A 21,265-nucleotide genomic window follows, 5' to 3' on the forward strand; every position below is an offset into this window, starting at 1 on the left:
TACGTACCCACTGACTTGATTCAATTCGTATACTGCCACTTGACGTAGCCGGCCCTGCGTACAACGCTGTATGTTCCTGGCGTTACACGGTTTGGAGGCCGTGTAGCGCTGGGAACACACACCATTGTACGCAGGGCTACCACTTGACGCAGCTGAACACTGGGATGAAACTGTGGACAGTTGAAGGCTGTATTTTTTTCACTAAAGATTCCTTCGCGGGCTGTTCTATAAGTCGCCATGCATAAGATCGTTATATTCTTGGTACGTCTACAAAGCTAAAACGTCGGAATTTCCCAAAATTGAAGTAGGCCGCGATGCATGTAAGAAAATGTCGAGTGTCCCCCGATGTCCCCCATGGCGCAACGGCCATAAAATGCTGGCCTTTGTGTCCACCAATTGTTCATCGACAGTGTTGTTCACGTGGGATGAAAAAATCGGCCAAAAAAGACACTGTACGATGGATTTGAATATAGCTGAATGAAATCATGGATATTCTGACAGAAACAACATCATGAACATGGCGGAAACTCTGAGAGGACCGCTGAAAGTATTGCATAAAATCTACCGGAAATCCGAACTTTCCACCCTCGCTGGTTGCCATGACGTTAACTGAAAGTCCAAACTGTTTCTGCTTCCAAGCTTGACCCGAATATGTGTCTCCATCGCCTTTACACAAGAGCCGAAAGCACCCGGTGCGGGACGAGTGCCCTGAGAAAAATCCATGTTCGTGTCGAACGGGTCGCTTATGCAAATGTCAATCTGCGCATGCGCAGTGCTCCAAAATACATCTCTACCTGATATATGGTGGCATTAGCATCATGTGAAAGGTTCATGCTTTTGCATATTTACAAGTTGTCAATCTTGCCTTTACTGTATCGGAAACACTGATCTATCTCCAACTTGCAAATATTTTCCTTTTTATGATTTATAATCATCCATAATATATTAAGCAATTGTGCGCCCACCAGTCTCTCCTTTACGTTGACATGGTCGGGGTCCCGGGTTAAATGTCTGTCAGTCGTTGGATTGCGTTTTACACCTGAACTATTTTATATGACACGAGGGGAGCCCGCTGCTGTATCAATATCACGCAATAGTGTTTTGTTTACTCATCTTCGCTAGGTGAAATCGAGAATGGTTAAATAATAAAATACATCATGGTACGTCACTAGAAACATCGCTATTTACCGAGGCCGTAGGTCGAGAGGTATAGCGACGTGTTTGTGGTAACACACAGCCGCGAGGGGTGACAAACGGTTCTTTAGCCCGAATAATGACCAGGTCAGGTTGCATTTACAAATACTGGTAAGGTTCAACGAATTCCGGGGGTAGATAATTTAATGAAAAATGAATAACTGTCGTTAATTTCTATGCTATCCAATAGGTCTGGTTTTAGTAGGCTGATGATTAAAAAAATCTGCAATCTTTTTGTTGCATTTCATGACTTTTCTGTCGAAAAAAAAATGTGTGAATGCCAATGAATTTACGTAAGATAAACACAAAGCAGACCTTGTAACAGGGCAGAAGCTGCAACTCTTGATAATGTTTTCAATATTTCTATGCAATGTATAGAAGACAGTTTCATGCTGTTTCCCTAGAGCATGCTGGAACACATAGTATTCAGATTGTTGTCAAAGCCTGTATATGACATAACTATTGGTGCCGGTGATAATTGAATTAGAGTCCAAACTGAAAGTCATTTGTCAATGATACAAATGCAAAGTACACATACACAGGCTGTGTTGGCAAGCTGAATAATGGACAGCTCAACATACTGTAGGAAGAAGAAAAAGAACGCAGTTGTACAAACTGAACAAAAACATTGTCAAAATTATCAAAGTTGATACAGCCCTGCTACTGCAGTGTCACAGTCACTCATACCGGTAGTGACAGCTCTGATTCTGATGTAGTTGAGGAAGAGTTTGAATCATATGACCGTCATTACAGTGAAACATACTTTTACACAAGATCAGGCCAAAGAACAATACATGGAAGACCAGGACTCTTGACGGTTTAACAATAAACAATGGCTGAAAAGGACAACAGGTGTATCGTTGTTCATACAACAGTGTTGTTGACTATCGTACAAAATCAGAGTGCTCAAAAATAAAAGAAAACGGTCGGGGTTACCATGCTTGATTGTTTCTACAAACTTAAGATGACAAACCATAAAATCAATCTAGGTAAAACTATTCATTTCAATTCATGTAGTGTACGAAATCTTCATATTCTTATCGTACATAACGAAAACGTTAAAGTTTGAACAGTGCAGATTCTGATATAAATGAAAAAATGTGTGAATAAATTTATGTGTTATTTTTACTAAATTTGCCATTATTACACCCAAACTTTCGGAGATTAACCGTTTCTTTGACGGAATATTTTAGGTTTCCGGTATTGCCAAATTTGTTAAACTTTTATAAGTAGCATGTGGGTCATAATGTCTTGTACTCTTTATATATTTTGTTGGTAGGTCACCGTGCTCAGTTTTTCACTGGTAGGCAAAGTGTAGCCAGGAATTCACAATTTGCATGCTGTCAGGCTCTCATGATCGTCATTTTTGATGCTATTCAGGTTCCTTTGGCCCGGCCAGATTTGGATTAAGTCAATTCGGCGTAGACTGTTAAATTTCAAAAGTCCACTGATGCAATAAAAAACGAATAAACTTAAGAACTTGCTGTAAGAATATGGCTCTACAAACTGCTAACAACACTGCAATTACCCCTACAGAATATTCATGTTAAAAAAGTAATGTCGAACATCTGCGAGCAGAACTGCGAAAGACATTTTCCCCTGTGCGTTCATCCACAATAAATATTCGGCTATTTTTTGAGGGTGGGTGGGAGGGGTGTTACTTTGTCTTGATTGATTCTTGTGCCACGCCATAGCATCAGCGCTCCACTATGCGCACTGCCTTTCTAATCCGTGCTCGCACTCCCTGCCGATGGCACTCCGGGGATGGATGAGTATCGCTTATCTGGAACTTTTGAACAGAAAAACACCCTTCATTGAGAAATATGGGAGGAAATTGACCCCAACAACCCCTAAATTACAAAATCTAGGCAAGGAGGATATGGATACCCATTACTTGCACACTGTTTTGGGATTCTACAGAACAAATTACACAGCCAGCAGAAACAACTGAAGAGTTAGATATTTTGAGGAGAAGGGGTCAGGTCCACGGGTGAGAAACGGATCAGCGTTTTAAACGTTTCTAAATACCAAAACTTTACATTTTGTGAGTTTTGATTGTACGATAGATATATCAATCTTATCATAGATCAGCTTTCTGGAAACGTATGCCATTTTCTTGTTTTCACGGATCGTGGTAATGAACAAATAACACTCCCTGCACCGTGATTTTTGGAACAATGTATGGGAACCACGTGAACCTATTGTCCTTGACAGCGCCAGCACCAGGTCACACTCGTACGTGTGCAGCCAGCTATGCTCCTACCTGATGCACGATAAAGTAAACATGAATCGATTATCCGTCTATCCCGATCGGCGTGCTCTTATATTTTGAGGTGTCAGTGTGTTTCAATGTTGAGTTCTGACTATTCATCGACTCCATAAGGTACAGTAGAAACGGAAAATGGCATTTTAGTCACCCTCTTTTAAGGTAGAATGCGTCCCAGGGACATATTTGTACTTCCTGATCTACTACTATGGGCTCATTTTGAAGGTCGTCGAGTAAGTAAAGTTGTCATCGGTTAATTTTTGTGTGAAAATAGAAAATTCAATTTTCAACAGAGCCCATATAAAGTTCTATTCAAAGGGTCCGATTTTTTGAATCTGCGACTCAGATCTGTGTCCTAGCGAATCGTCTCCCACCATTAAATGACGAGGACCTGAACCCAGGATGTATGACCTTCAACCAATTGCATGGCACACTTAGCAATCTGCCTGCGTATTCATAGTTATTCACCTTGATAAATGAGTTTGCGCAAAAAGCATCAAGGCTAACAGCATTGAGTTGTTAACATTTGCAACGCCACTGTTCATCACGGTACTTTTAATCATACACGCCCATAGCTGTGATATTACAGCGGCGATACTGTGGCCTTAACCCTTGACCCGAGCGCCTTCGACAACGGCCAGAAGCACCGCTGCGATACCACAGCTAACACGCCCACAAGTTTACGGTAATACAAGGGTATTTTAGTTCGAAACCAATGCTTTCACATTTTAACTTTCAAACTATAACCGTTAATGATACACCAAGCACACGCAAGTTCCAATATATAAATCAAAGAATGGTGCATTGTGCTTGTATTACCGGCCGATGCACAGGCATTTGACTCAATGCAAGCAAACCGTCACTGATGCAACCGGTAATCTTACTGGTTGCATTAGTGACAGTTTGCTTGCATTGACTCCAATGCCTGTGGGCCGATGTGTGGGAACCTAAATTCCAGGTTGTGCCGATGCTCCCTGTCGCTGGAAAATTAGCATAATAAAGGTGCAAAAAAGTGACCTGTTTTGGTAGTTGTATGCATGAGCCTTATTATGTACATCAACTCTGAAAGGGGCTTGAAACGACAACTTTGCTAACCAACCGTGTAGGTTTTCCCCTTAGGGCGTGAAGGTTAGCGAGACAACACCACGCCAATCCAACTTCCAAATTTACACAGTAATCTTTGATTTTTACTCTTGATGATGATGGAAGAGATTGGTTTTATGGTTTCAGTGATAAAAATTTGAGCAAGAGAAAGACTTTAACTTTAGTTCAGGCTTTTCTCAGTGAAACTTTCCATCAAGCACTTACCAAATCACAAGGGCCATTATGCAAAGTTTTGTATTTACAGCTGGGGTCTTCAATTGTTTTTTTTACAAATAGAAGTCGAGAGTCAATGATATTTACCTGATGCTTGTGGAGGGGAGCCATCAAAAGATATTTCAATAATATACATTTTTACAGAAATTCACATAAAATGTAAAGTCGAAGGGCATAGAAGCTGTAAGCGTCACGTCATGGCCGAGTATTGTAATAAGCAATAGCCGTGGAATCGTGGCATTGTGGCGGCACATTGGGAAAGAGAACATCTGAAAACCTGAGGCTGCGCCAAACCAGTTTAATGTATAATTTATGATATCTTGTACCAGTGTGATTAAATTTATGAATCGTAGGGGGAAAGTCTGTTTTCATTTTAGTAAATTAATGTGTTTTTTGTTTCATTTGAGTGAGCCATACAGTAGTATATGCCAAAAATGTGAACGTAAAGTGTCACAAGCAACATTATTGGATGTATGACATCTACGTTTGACTAACAAGGCACGATTTGTCCATAATATGAAGTTTTATTGTAAAATATTACTGTCAACACCACAGTATGCAACGTTTGTGTGGAATCCACGTGCTGGAAATGCTACAAACGCGAGACTCTAAACCCTTTCACAGATGCAAGGTTTTCCAACCTTGCTCCCTGGCGTGGATTGCCTTGTGCTGTTTGTAAAAAGGGTCGCCATAAGTTGAATGTGAAACCCATGAGAGATTCACGATGTCGAGAGACTGGTACACACATCAATACTTTTCTCTCCAGTTTTGCTCACAAACTCTCTCAGAGTTGCAAGATATAAATTGTAATTAAGGATTATTATCTACATTAAGCGAGTAACATACATTTTCTTAAGTGAAAACTTGCCACCATACCTTGGCCAAACGGCTTGGCGGTAAATAATTGATTGTAAGCAGCAAAATTTGCCTATATGCGACTTTAATTATTAATAGGCTTATGTCTAAGCACAATAACGACAAGTGTATCAACAACAACAATGGTAAAATGATAAACAAATTTATGAATAGAATGTAAAGTTAAAATTATATGTGCAATCGGAATAATGATAGATTTGATTCTACAACAACGTTTCCATAAGGTTATGTTGGTCACAAAGGTGTCAAAGGCCACTGTTTCAGGGGTTCATTTAAAGTACGCAAAATTTAAAATTGAGATCTTCAGATCAGCTAGACGGTTCTTATCGCTGTCTTTGCTTCCTGGATACGTATCGTAGGTTGTGACTTCGAATCTTATCGATAATTAGTTAACTTATGACTATGGAGAGTCTCTCTTTGACGATTCGTAATAATATAATGTCGCCTACAGCTGGTACATTGTGTTTCCTTTCCTGCAAAAAATGTTGCAAAATTGAGTGACAGTTAGGGGGCCTCAGTGATGTGATCTATTTCACGACCTTTCCTTTTTCAGTATAATAATCATGGGCGATTTTCTAACGGACAGAAACTTGACTCTCAGGATAGCGCGGAAGATCATGGCCGCAGTCAAGAGTGATCATTACAAAAAACAAATGATGGATGCAGCTGACCCAACAAAGGGTGACGCAAGCAAAATTTTGGCAAGACTCAGCGAAACACGTTCAAAGCTCATCAAGAATATACTGGACGAGGAAGGAGCATCCTACACAACAGATAACATTGCCATTGTGATCAGACGTATACGTCAAGTCTACGTTGATGATGATGAGGTTGGTAAAGATAAAACAATGGGACATATACACCCCTTCCGTTATTTTAGCAGACTGTATTCGTTAATGCATTGGGAAGAAAACGACCTCTTGTTTTTGATACCGTCGTAGTATAGAGCGAAGCGATATTTCGACGAAAGGCCTGAAATAGACTCACTAGCATTATCATATGTTAAAACCTTATACCAAGAAACATAAAAGCGTATATTCTCATTATCATAATTTGATCCTTTAAAAGCTATGATTTCGTCAAATGGATGTTGAAGTCTAAAATGGAAATTGCTTAAAATGTAGACATATGAATAATTTTCTTATGTGTTTTTGGTAAAACTCAACCCAATTACGTTCTGAAACAGAAATGTAAACTGCCAACCACGGTTGGTACAACTTCAACATCCGAAATAATTAATATCGTTTACTTTATAGATTATGAAAGTGCTGTCTGAAATTAGGCCTAAAGGAATCCCTTTAGCAAACATGAACATCAAAGTTGGTGATCCAGTTCAAGATGTTTATCTAGTCGACATGGAAAAAAGAGAAATTCCTCTGTTGAGCCTCAGCAGTTCTGAGGATAAGCCATTGGCTTTTATCGCCTCCTCCTTGTCCTGACCTCGAATGAGGGTAAGATCAATGTTGCACTAATGCCATTTTTGACCTTTCAATCATTGCATACTGTTGTACTATATGATGATCTCCACACTTTGATTTCTGTTTGGTAATATTTTGTAAAGTCCGGTTCGTTAGCCCTCGGATCTGTTGGCCATTAGCACCTCTAAGTCATTTATGTAATTGCAACAACATTACACATAACGTCTCGTTGGAGTATGAGGTGTCAAGCTAAGGGAAAAGCAACAATCAGGGTCTTCCAACGAGTCATTTATTAGAAATGGTAACCTGGAGCCCTTCACAAGCAAGTATATGGGCTGTTCTATTTTGAACAATGTAAAAATTCAGAAAGCAGGATAACTGATGGCTGTTCGTCCGATCAACTGTAATTTGAATCTTTTTTTCCTTACACTCACCAGTTTACCCTATTCCCAATTAAAACCCCTCCCCACCACCCATTTCACACAGCTCCCTTACCTTCACAAGTTTGCCCTCCTATGGGTGACTGATCTCCTTATAATCGAACCCCACTCTCAACACGCCCATTTAGTTTCTTTTCAGTGGTTTCCCACTGAGCCAAAGAATGAAATTTTCCGTCCGTTCTTCTCCTAGGCCATTCTTGTTAGTGGTCTGCTGAAGAAACTGTATGAAGACTTTAAAGATAGAGTGGACATATACATGGTCTATGTGATTGAGGCTCACCCGGAAGGTTCACAAAACCAGCTTGGCCCACATTACAGTAAATGTAAGCAACACCAAGGAATAGAAGACAGAATTGATGCAGCGAAGTAAGGTTCAATTTAGAAAATCCATTTGTTAAAAGCTATATTGGCTATAACCCTAGATGTATTTTTCGGCAGCTTTTTTCGTATATGAAGTTCAGTGTTGTGCTCCCGGAATCACGTGTATAGGTGTTGTGTTTCGGCCCGTCCGCATAGTAGGCGAGCGGCAGACACACCCATTTTTCACACTTAATGTACCCACCTTACATACGGCCACATCATACATCATTTGAAAGCTTATTATCTCTACTTCAAGAAAATTGACGATGTGGAGCTGCCAAGTAGGGCCATAACCCCCTAATTTGCATAATTCACATAGGTACCAAATTTGCATAAATGTGATATAAAATTAGGAAATTCATTGTTAACTACTCTAAACATACTTTTAAACTATCGAGTGATATACCAAATGAAAGGTATTTGCATGTAGAATACAAAATTGATATCCAAAAAGATATTTAAAATGGTTTTACTGAAATATTTTCATATTAATACTGAAAAAAATATTGAACCCTTTTGAATAACAATATCTTAAATATTTGAACACATTCAACCACATCATACAGCCACATTATACATCATTTGAAAGCTTACTATCTCTACTTTAAGAAAATAGACAACATTTAGTTGTCAAGTACGGCCGTAACCCCTAATTTGCATAAGTCCCACGGGTACCCATTTGCATAAATGCGATTAATATTAGATATTTATTATTCACTACTCGAAAAATACTTTTAAACTATCGAGTGATATATCAAATGAAAGGTATTTGCATGTAGAATACTAAAAAGACATCCAAAAATATAATTAAATTCATTTTACTGAAATATTGTCATATTTATATTGAAAAGATATTTTCCCCTTTTCAATAACAATATTTAAAAAAATTAATACAAAAAGCCAAATCTTACAGCATCATCATACGTTATTTAAAAGCTTACTATCTCTACTTCAAGAAAATTGACAATGTGGAGCTGTCAGGTACGGACGTGGCCCTTAATTTGCATAATTTACATGGGTACCCTATTTTCATAAATGCGATATAAAATTAGAAATTTATTAACTACTATAAACATACTTTAAACTATCGAGTGATATATCAAATGAAAGGTATTTGCACGGAGAATTCAAAATGGATATCCAAAGAGATATTAAAATGATTTTACTAAAATTTTTTCGTACTAATGTAGAACAATATACTTTCCCCTTTTTAATAACGATATTATTATAATTTTAACACACAACCACATCAAACGTTATTTGAAAGCCTATTATCTTTGCCTCATGAAAAAAGACGATATGCAGCTGACAAATAGGGCTGTAATGATTTAATTTGCATAATGCAAACGGGTACCTAATTTTCATGAATACAATATAAAATTACAAAAATCAATTGTAAAGTACTCTAAACTTACTTTTCAACTATCAAGTGATATATCAAGTGATAGGTATTTGCATGTAGAATAGAATCATGAACTCCAAACGTGTATTCAAAATATTCTTATTGAATATTTTCAATTAAATCGTAAACGTTTTGACTAGTTTATAATATTCAAAATATTGTGTACTAATAACGAATAATGCTAAAGTTTTGGGGATAAATATCTGAATTTGTTTTGCAATTGATTTTTTGTTTATTAAGGATACGAAAACTGGAACATTTTCCTGTCTAATTCCCATATAGCTGAACAACAAGAATACATAAAACCAATTGGAACTATTTTGCGATAATTGGGTCTTCATATTTTGCAAATTTTCTAAAGCGTGTTTTGTGCTCTATAGTTGAGTGTTGAAATATAACAAGTTACTCTTAAAAACATTACAAGTAAAAAGAAAAGCAGATGAGCTTAAATTTGCAAATTAAACCGACATTACTTCACCATCCAATTATCCCAAATTAGTTCCAATCTTGTTATAAATAGCTGTGTGTTGAATGACCCTTTTGTATTATTGATGTCATTTTTTGTTTCAATTTCTCTAGAAATCTTGTTTGATGGCGACATCATTGGTTACTACATCTGTGTTACATCTGTATTTTCAGTTCAGTTCTGTGGAATATGTAGACGGAAGGCACCATATTTCATTTATCGTATTTATTGTCATATAATGAAGGAAAAGCAACTCAACACACCGTTCATATCTTCGTTGTTTGCATTTTGTGTATGATATTGTGTATATTGTCAGTGTATATTATGTTTGGCTGTTTTATATAAAGTGTAAATTAGCCATGGCGATTATTCTAGTCGAGAGTAAAACACTAGCACCACTTACAAGTTGGTACCTTATGCTAAAAATACAAGTGAACAAAATGACGCCCACGAGGAAAGTTCGTCGGCCGCCCAATTATAAGTGGATGATGCAGTCCAACCTTTCACAGATCAAAATTCATTGACTATTTTCTCAAATAAATCGTGAAGAAATAAACAACATACATCAAAGATACGACTGATTTTACACGGAAAATTGAGACAATAAAAGTTCCGGCCAATGCGACATTGGTAACACTAGACATTGTTTCAATGTACACTAATACAACGCACAATGAACCAATGGAATCAGTCGACAGAGCATTAAATCAGGAAAGATCATCAAATGATTGCATAATCAAACAACCAACAACAAAATACATGATAGCTATGCTGAAAATAATCTTGAAAAACAACACTTTCAAGTCAACAGTGAATTTTCCGTCATGTATTTGGGTGCGGTACGAGATCTCCAGTTTTACCAGAAATTCCCGACATCATTTCACAAGACAAAATGAGAATAATTCAGCAACACACAGAACAAATATCGCTCTGACTGATATTTAGAGACGATGTATGGTTTTCATTGGAATTCAACACAAGCCTAATGAATTCATATCAAACATTGAAAAAATACCCCGTACTTTCAAATTATCGGAAGATCTTCTCAAGAAAATCATATCGTTAGACCTCGTTATCTACAAAGGTCATCGGTGCGTCAAAGAGAACATTCTCGACTGCAAAACACACACAAAACAACAGATACATTGCGGTTCACGAAACCAAACGGCAACATTCAAGGGCCTTGTTAAACGCGAAACATAACGATACATTAGAACAATCATGCAACAACAAGGCAATAGAGAATACAAGATATTTTCGAGATAAAAGTAATGAAATGCGACCAAACGATTCTAAATCTTGTTAAATTATTACTTACTTTGGACAATCGGATGACATTTAAATGTTTTTAAATTTTCATTAAATTAATTTCAAATTTCCTTGGAATCGTAAATCATAAAAGGGAACCAAAACATTTTCAGGTCCCCTATATGCTGATTAAAATCTCCAAGTACCCCTCTACAATCTCCCAAAATTTTCGATTCCAACCCGAATTCCTCTGCCTCTCACCGTTATTTGTGAGCGTAGCCTAATCACATACATAAGAAACGGTAATATAAGCGTTACGATGATGCCAAACTTCACAAAACCTACAACAGTCCGATCTCCGATTCAAATGAGCTTACACAAATACAGCCTGAACAGTAGACATCCCAGCTTCCGTACTTGAACAAACTGAACTTTCAGTGGAACAACTCGATTGGTAACACCTACAATCATTCATCAGTGCACATGTTTCACCAAAAGAAAATGAAGGACTGATGAAGACAACTCAGTACTCTTGAAAGGTAGCATCAAAGGATATCGCAGTGTCACATTAGTCATGCTATCCCATAGGGCAGAACACGTAGATTAGGGTTGCGTCTCGCCATGGCAAATCAACACTATACATAAAACGGCCAAACATAACATAATATACACTTACAATATACACATGTACCGTACACAAAATTCAAACAACTAAGATATGAACGATTTGCGGAGCTGCTTTCTCTATTACATGTCACCAATTGTGTCTGCTGTCGAATTAATCTTCCCTGCACAGACCTTTGTTCCTGCCAAGGCAGCGATAACTGTGGCAACCCTTTTACTCATGACAATGCTGGTGAAGAAGAGGATGATGAATTCCTACAATTACTAGATTTACTGGAAATGACATGAATGATTTGGATCATAAATCATGCCATTACTTTGACTGTAGCTTACTCTGACACATTGTTTCAGCTACAGAGCTACATTTCAACAACTACAATTAGTGTCTTTCGTGTGGATCTTTTTGTTGCATTGATACTTAAATTATTTTTTTTAAATACCATTATTAAAAAGAGGAAATATTTATTTCGACAGAAATATGAAAATATTTCCGTAAATTAATTCAAATATCACTTTTGATATAAATTTTGTGTTTTACATGCAATTACCATCACCACAGACCATATATCACTCGATAGTGTAAAAGTGTGTTTAGAATAGTTAACAATGAATTTTCTAATTTCATATCTCATTTCTGCACATTGCTTACCAGTGTAATTTATGGACATAAAGGGGTACGGCCTTCCTTGATAGCTCCACATTGTCAATTTTCTTCAAGTAGAGATAATAAGCTTTCAAATGACTTATGATGTGGCTGTATGATAGGACTCTATGTGTTAACATTTTTAAAATATTGTTATTCTAAAGGGGAAATATTTTTTCCATATAAATATGAAAATATTTCAGTGAAATCCATTTCAATATCTCTTTGAATATTCATTTTGTATTCTACATGTAACTACCTTTCATTTGATATATCACTCGATAGTTTAAACGTATGTTTAGAAAAGTTAACTATAAATTTATAATACTATATCACATTTATGCAAATTGGGTATGCGTGTTTTTTATGCAAATTAGGGGGTTATGGCCCGATTTGGTAGCTCCAAATTGTCAATTTTCGTGAAGTAGAGATAATAAGCTTTCAAATGACGTATGGTGTGGCTGTGTGTTGTTGCTGTATGTGTTCAAATTTTTAAAATATTGTTATTCAATACGGGAAAATATTGTTTTCCATATAAACATGAAAATATTTCAGTATAATCAATTTCAATATCTCTTTGAATATCCATTTTGTATTTTACATGGAAAGACCTTTCATATGATATATCACTCGATAGTTTAAACGTATCGTTAGAGAAGTTAACAATAAATTTCAAATATTATATCGCATTTATGCAAATTGGGTACCTTTGTTAATTATGCAAATTAGGAGGTTATGGCCCTACTTGGCAGCTCCACATCGTCAATTTTCTTAAAGGAGAGATAATAAGCTTTCAAATGATGTATGATGTGGCCGTATGTAAGGTGGGTACATTAAACTCCTAAAATAAGGCCCTTTTTGTGGATTCGCCGCTCGCCTATAGCGAGTATTGGTGTAATATCCAACATATTGTTGCCAATATTGCAATTAAGGTAGTACGCGCCTGGAACGTGAAAGACATAAACTTTTGCTCAAACTTTCCTCAGGGAGTATTTCAATTATTGTCTCGCAAAATCAAGAATAAGTTTTGGTAAGAGAGAAACAAATTACCCCCGATTTACCGATAGTTGAAATTAAAAATGGCAGCCATCTCTGTCTCAACCTTTGAGCAGAGTTCCGACGACCACCCCCCTTTATGGTAGTTCACGCCTCCTAAATAAAAGGCTGACACTTTTGCTCAAACTTTCCTTACGCAAACTTTCAACCATTCTCTCCTAAGATCAAGAATAAAATTGGGTGATCAGCATGCAAATATTCGTACTTGAGAAACAAAATACGCAATATTTACGTATATTTGAAACTCACTATCCCCTGTGTTATCTCTGGGGATGGGGGGGGGAGGGAACTGAGGCCGTGGAGACTCTATTCATTACATAACTTTAACCAGATATGAACTGAATATGCTCACGTGTTTTACAATAGGTTCATTACTAGTGGTACGCTTCACAGAACAATAAGATATGTGTTATCGCTATATGTAGCAGGTTTCTTTTCAACTTCGCACAGTACTCTCAGAGTTTAATCACTGATTACAAAACTTTATGTAATATGCAAATGAGCTGTTTATTAACTTGACACTGCTCAATACTTCATGGGACAATTGAATATCCATCAGATCAACATTTGTAGCACGTTTTATTTAATTAAATGCTGAAATTTTAGAGTAATGTCACTAATTACAAAGTCCATTAAATGTACAAATAAACCCTAAATTAACTTGGCACTGTTTAATGATTCATAGCACAATTAAATATTTATCAAATCAATATCTGTAGCACAAAATTTGGTGCCGTAATTTCAGAATTATATACCTAATAACAAAGTTTATTAAATATGCAAATGAACCCTTAATTAACTTTACACTACTAAATGCTTTACAACACAGATCTCTGTCGGATCAGTATATGCAGCAGTTTTCATCACATTTGATGCATTTATTTCGGAGTTACAAAGGTCATTAAATATGTAAATGAACCCTTAATTCATTTCACACTACTGAATGTTTTACACTACAGTAAGATGTCAGTAGGATCAGTATCTGCAGGAGATTTCATCACATTTGGTGCAGTTATATCGTAGTTATATGACTAATTACAAAACTTCATAAAATATGCAAATGAGCTAATTATTAACTTGACACTGCCCAATGCTTCTAAGTGTGATCAGATATATATCAGATCAATATTTGTTGCAAGTATCATCAAGTTTGGTGCGGGAATTTCAGAGTTATGTCACTAATAACAAAAATTCATTAAATATGCAAATGAGAAGATTATTGACATGACACTCACAGTATCATCATAATGCTCTGAGATTGTCATCTGTGAAAAGTTTCATGAAATTTTGTGCCGTATTTCTTGATATATGTCTACACTGTCATTACCGTCTCCATTGGGAAACCATTGTACGGAAAAAAAAAACGATATTGCATAACTTCATTAATATGCAAGCCACACTAACGAAAATCTAATCATTTCTTGCAAGTAGCATATGGTACCTGTGTACCAAATCTGACTAGAATCTGTTCCGGCGTTTTTGAGTTATCGTGTAAACAGACAGACAGACAGTCAGACACACACTAACACACACACACACACACACCCACACCCACACGGACAGATAGACAGACATCGCTATGACATTAGCCCACGTGTTTACACACGTGAGCTAAAAATGAGACTCATAAAAGCTAAAAGAATGTTGAAAAAAGTTTGAGAGTTCGAATACCTGTCCCCGAGGCTCTTTCTGCCTGATGGAAGGAGAATAAGAAAATATATTTTTGTCGAGGCAAAATATTAATGAAAAATATCAACAGTTACAGCTGATGGCTCTTTAATAAACGGAAATATACTGCACGGTATGAAATATGCTCTTAAATAGTCGTCACTGTTGTAGTCGCACAGTCTTTAGTAATACTAATAACCAATACAGACAAGACTTTGCGATCGCTTTGACTTGCTACGGCAGATTTCCTGCTTATCCGCGGTAGCATTCAATGCGGGATCATGCTACATCGCTGCTTGTTTTCTTGTCCAGATCAGTCGATATGAATATTTATGAGTAAGATACACACCATGTAAAACATTGCAAAAATACAAGGATTAGTCAACAAATACGTATGTTTCTCATTCTCTGTCTTCTTCGAAGATGATGCGGTGACGCAATTTGATTATTCTCTTCTGGAAAGGACGCTCAAAAGATCCCACCACCAAGATGTTAACATCAGAACGATATTTATACCTGCAGCAGTAATTCTGTCGTGCCACAAAATTGATTAAATTTTAAACTCTAATTTTTTACTATCACAATTACATCAAATGGCAACCTTGAAAGTTTAAGACTGATCTGTTGTATGAGGCTTTATCGCATCTAAAAGTTATCCTATTCTACAATTGTCTGAACTAGATGACGTAAAGCGCTATTTTGCATTGGATTTATTCTCCGAGCAAGGTATTGTTTTCGACGATAACAAATACGTACACATGTGCACGTTCTGTCCAGCAAGGCGAAATGTTTTAATAAGATTACATATGGAAGATGTTTCAGGTGAAGAACAAAAATTTTTTCCAGCTAGCTTCAGTCATGCGCGAGGACAGCATGTCAGGACTGGGCCCGGTGATAGTAAATGTTTGTTTCGCTGACAATTTTTAAAGTATACTTTATGAGTCTGACCACTACGAATAATTGAAATGATACAATATAACCTTAAAGGGTTCGCCATAAAGGCAGTGACTTTTGGATTCAAAAGTGTTTTTTTTTCACACATTTCTATGCAATACGAGCCAATGTATCTCGCTTACTTAAAAAAGCACGGTCCCTCGATAAATTGAGGGAGAGTTCTCAAGCATGCACGTTTCTTATCTCTTTCACAGGATGTTGGTTGAAATTGATCGTGAACATGAGACTTTTACCAGAGACATCAAGGACGCCTCAAAAGTCCGCATCGTTCTTGATAATATGGACAATGATTTCCACAAGAGTTTCGATGTTTTCCCAGACAGAGTTGTTGTGATCGAAGACAAAAAATTGGCATACCATGGACGTCGTATAGATGAACAGTTATCTGACAATGTGCTGATAGCCGATGAGCTCCGTGCCTGGTTCGAAAGACGGTTCTCTGTCAACAAGTAAAAACTCTTTATAGCCATAGAAGTCGCTTTATCATTTCGTCATAAAAATTAGGTGTACAAAACACCTGTACTTCTGAGTCCGGATTTATAGCGTGATAAAACTGGTTAGTTTGGTGATATGATGATGCCTTACAAGTAAATCTATATCTTGTTCGGCTGAAAACACAATCACCGACAGCTGATCACAAAAGATGAAACGACAGTGTTCAGGACTTCAGGTGTAGGATTTGTTCTTCCAATATATGTATTTTAAGGGGACAAAGCCATAGTGTTTAAAATTAAGTCAACTTTAAAACCTGCAAAATGTCAAATAACGATGAGTGGCATTGTTATTTGTTAATTTAACCTTTGTATTATGCATGCTAAGGTCTTTTGAGCAAGCAGCTGTTCGCTCAAAATTGGTATCATATTTGATCACCAAATACCGCAGTGGTTTGTAGTATCCTCCATGCTTGTTTTAAGATAATATTAATATAAGTGACACAAAAATGATAATAGGAAGTTACAAACGTCAAAAGTTGTTGGTTTGTTTTGTTTAAACTTAGGGTTTTTATGTCTCATTACTACAATATAGTTGTATGTCACATCGCTAGATATACGTCATATCGTGTTTGCAAAAAATTGGTACATATAGTTACTACAGTACTACTTCGTATTGGATACTACTAGAATATTTTCATCCTCGACGGCTAGTCATGTTGTCACAGTATGTGACGAGAAAATGGGCCAAGTGCGCCTTTAAAGTACAATGCCTGTGTGATCCACAGCTTGTGTACCTTTTGGAGTAAAAGATGATGGTCAACCCTGAGACTCATTCATAGATATAGTTAGAAATATAAGTTTCAGATTTTACCATTTTTACTGCTCTACCTTTTATTGCTGTAATAAACAGAGGGTGGTAGTGTAGTCAAGCACAGTATAGAAGTACTATGGCCAAGTTATTGTTAGATACACATGGGTAGCACGCTAGTATAAATGTAGCATACATTTGTGCAACATGCATTGTAGCACACCTCATCCGCAGTCTGTATTCTAATTCGCCAATTGATAGTCACGTGGGATGCGTTCTTTTTGTGCTGATCCACGTAAACGACGTCATCAGGCATCATTTGTTGGAACTGTTGCCTGCCAGGCATCAGTTCCGAAAAATGATGCCCGCTGACGTCAAAAACGATATTTGACGCGAACGCGCACCGGAATGTAAACAAAGATGTCGTCTGCGCCCGATCGAAACGATAATCCAGACATTTCTTGGTTTATCCTACTTTCTGAAGAAGAATTCAATGCTTTGGTTTCCAACAAGGACTCGATACGGACAAAACTATTTCAAAGGTGCATTGAACGTTTTGCAGAAGTATTGCAATCTTTTTAGGAAAAACTATTTCTTATTGAACCACTCCAACATATTACATCATAGACCTACATGCGACAAGTTTTGTGTATAGTACGTTCTTATGCATGGCTACGGATGAGGTGTGTTACAAAACACATATTGACTGGCATGAGGGCAACAGCATACGTCTTTAACCCCTCGGGCCTGTGAGTCACCCCCAAAAACAGACTGTTTCCCTCGGCCTACGGCCTCGGGAAACAGTCTGTTTTTGGGGGTGACTCACAGTCCCTCGGGGTACAGACGTATGCTGTTGCCCTCATAGCCAGTCAATATGTGTATAATGTTTTACAGTTTGTTTGCAAATTTTCTCAACACAGCATGAGTCAACCAAGTGATCAAGACAAGCCACTGTTCGCAGGGGCTGCAGTGACGTGGACTTTCTTCTTGTGGTACCGATACAAGGTGTGTCTTGTGGCGGGTTTGGGCCCACCAAGATTAGAACAAGATTGAATGAATTACCTAAGTGAATTCTTTGTTAGACTGTTAACTGGTCACCGATTTCGTGGCCTTCTTGGTGTATTTCACAGTTGTTAGCATGTCAATCATTGTAAGGAAATTTGGTTTGTGTGACAGTTCATTGCTCACCAATTTTGTGGCCCTATCGATGTATCTCACCTTTATACAAATTGATTGCACCTATAAGTAGGTTAGTTATTGTTAAGTCACACATTTTGTGCTATGTTTGTTTGTCATCAATTTGCGGCTTGCATGATATATTTTACAGTTACATTTTTTCATTAAACGGTCACCCATTTGGTAACCCGTTTTACCTACAAAGACTTGCGTTGGGTATTCCTTATTTTCACCACTGTTGTAGCTGGCCGGGGCACGATATTATTACCAGTGAAGTGTGGCCTTGGCCAGCATTTACAGCGTTTGCGGGGGATAATTGATGCTGTTAATAAATGTTTAGTTCGAAAATCCAAATCTAATAGCTGTGTTTGCAGTAATTATATAACCTTAGATGTGTTTTCCGGTAGCTTATTTTGTTGTAATAGAAAGTTTAGTTTTGTGCTCTCAAATCACGTCTAAATATGTTGTGTTTCGGTCCGTCACCATAGTAACTGTTGGTTTAATATCCAATATACTGTTGCTAATTGCACTTGAGACTGTATCAAAATTCACTTGCCGATAATAATATTGCATGTTGTATACAATGCATTGAATTTGCAAGGCTTATACTTTGTATTTAAACTAACTTAAGGTAGTTGGCGGCTCCAAATGAAAGACTTGAACTTTTGCTCCAGCTTTCTTCGAGCAAAATTTCAACCATTGTCCTTCAAAATTAAGAACAAAGTCCAGTATTCCGCATGCAAACGTTTGTACCAGAGAAACAAATTACGCAATATTTACCTATATTTGAAATTGAAAATGGCCACCAGCCCCGTGTTATCACGGTGAGGAATAAAATTCCGAGTTACACAAAACTACGCCTTTGAAGACTTATTCATTTCACAAGCCTCAAAATGAGACTCAACAAGGGCAGTAGAATATTGTAAAACTTTGAGGATCTCTGTCCCCTGTTATCATTCCATCTTAAGGAAGGAGAACAAGAAACGAAGTTTTTTAAGCAGAGCAAAAAGTTGTGAAGAAAGATCAACAGTTACAGCTGTGTCTTTTAAACAAATAGAATGCATGTATGCTTTCGAATAGTAATCACTGTTGTAGTCGCACAGTCTCTTATCTTAACCAATACTGACGAGACTCTTTGTGGTCGCTTTAACTTGCTACAGCAGACTTCCTGGTAGCCGCTGTAGAACTGAGTGCGGGATAGCACTACAGCGCCACGCCAGAAACAAGCGATGGGCGTTTTCTTTTCCAGATCAGTTGATATGAATATTTATGAGAACAATGCACACCATTTAAAACATTCAAAAACTACAAAAATTAGCCAGAAATTATGTTTGTTTCTCATCCTTGGCCTCGTAAAAAGATGATGCGGCGACGCACTTTTATTATTATCTTCCAGGTAAAGGGCGCTCAAAAGATCTAATCACCAAGTTTTAAATGTCAGAACCATTATGTTTACCTGCACTGGAAATTCTATCACATGACAAATTGATCAAATTGAACTTATTTTTTCACCGTCACAGCCACCTCAAACGGCAGGATCAAAAGTTTCAGGCTGATTCGTTGTCAGAGACTTTATGACAGCTGAAAAATTTCCCTCGTTCTCTCAGTGTTGGAACTAGGTGTGGCATAGCGCCACCTACGTTGGATTTATTCTCCGAGCAATGTGTTGTTTTCAAGATGACAAATACGAACACACCTGCACTTGCTTTTCAGCAAAGCGAAATGTTGTAATGCGTTAAAGGTTGGAAGAATTTTTCAGGTGAAGTAAAACATTCTGTTCCAGCGAGCTTCATTCATGAGCCAGTTCGGCATGAAGGGACTGGACCCGGTGATAGCAAATGTTTATTTTGTTACCATTTACTATACTTAAAGAGTTTGACCATTATGAGTAACTTCTCAAATGATACAATATGATGCACCAAACGGCAGTGACTTTAGGTCTTAAAAGTTACTTTTTTGCACAATTCTGTGCATACGAGCAAATGTATCTTGTAATTAAACTCAAACCATTGTTCCTACAAAGTGAGGAACCGTACTCAAACATGCACGTTTCTTATCTCTTTCACAGAATGATGATTGAAATTTACAGTGAAGGTGAAAATTTTAACGACATCAAGGACGCCTCAAAATGATCGAAAACGGAAAAAATGGCATACCATGAGCGCCGTAAAGATGGACGGTTATCTGACAATATGCTGATTGCCGATGAGCTCTGTCCCTGGGTAAAAACACGTTTCTCATTCAATAAGCAAAAACCTCAATAGCCAAAGAAGACATCACTTTATCATAATAATATCGTAATAAGAATTTAGTGCACAAAACAATTGTATATTTAGGTCGGGATTTTATCGTTGTCTAGCTGGCTAGTTTGATGATATAATGATGCCTTACAAGTAAATCTGGATCTTGTTGGCTGAAAACGCCATCACCGACAGCTGACCACAAAAGATGAATTGGCACCGTTCAGCTTTCTTGAATTTCAGCTTAGGTTTTTCCACATCCGACATGTATTTTTTAGGGGACGAAATCATAGTGTTGAAATTGAAACCTCTTTACCAGATTTCAATTTACGATTAATGGCATGATGATTTGTAAATTTAGCCTGCGTATGATGCATGCTACGGTCTTTTTGAGCAGTTGCTCGCTTATGATTGGTAGCATATTTCAATCACCAAATTACCGTATTTGTTTCTGGTACTCTCTGTGCTTGTTTCAAGATAATGATTAATACAAGTGACATAAATATGATAATAGTAACCTCAAAGGATGTTTACTTTTTTCTTTTCGCTAATTCAATGTATGTTTACGTCATATCATTTTTGATAAATATTTTGTATTTATGTAGTTACTACAGTGAATTGATATTTCGTATTAGATACTGTTACTACAATATCATTTGTGTATAATACAGTTAT

General features: G+C 37.1%; 1 protein-coding gene across 2 annotated transcripts; it reads left to right on the forward strand.

The window, feature by feature from the left end:
• Positions 1-3,427: 3,427 nt before the first annotated feature.
• Positions 3,428-18,704, forward strand: LOC139143596 (type II iodothyronine deiodinase-like). Of its 2 annotated transcripts, none has more exons than XM_070714060.1 (5): positions 3,428-3,577; positions 6,207-6,483; positions 6,910-7,104; positions 7,702-7,877; positions 16,127-18,704. In XM_070714060.1, exons 3-5 carry the CDS (start codon positions 7,099-7,101, stop codon positions 16,383-16,385), a joined length of 441 nt encoding a protein of 146 aa, XP_070570161.1. In that variant the 5' UTR covers positions 3,428-3,577; positions 6,207-6,483; positions 6,910-7,098; the 3' UTR covers positions 16,386-18,704. The 2 variants fall into 2 exon arrangements, with proteins under 2 accessions (XP_070570161.1, XP_070570162.1); XM_070714061.1 differs by having other exon boundaries at positions 6,240-6,483.
• Positions 18,705-21,265: the final 2,561 nt, after the last annotated feature.

Source organism: Ptychodera flava, chromosome 11 (assembly GCF_041260155.1).
Source record: "Ptychodera flava strain L36383 chromosome 11, AS_Pfla_20210202, whole genome shotgun sequence".
In the NCBI taxonomy this organism is placed as follows: Eukaryota; Metazoa; Hemichordata; class Enteropneusta; family Ptychoderidae; genus Ptychodera; species Ptychodera flava.

Coding starts and splice junctions, on each gene's coding strand:
- LOC139143596 (XM_070714060.1), top strand. Junction 7,878..16,126: donor GACAGAATTGATGCAGCGAA/GTAAGGTTCAAT, acceptor TCTCTTTCACAG/GATGTTGGTTGAAATTGATC.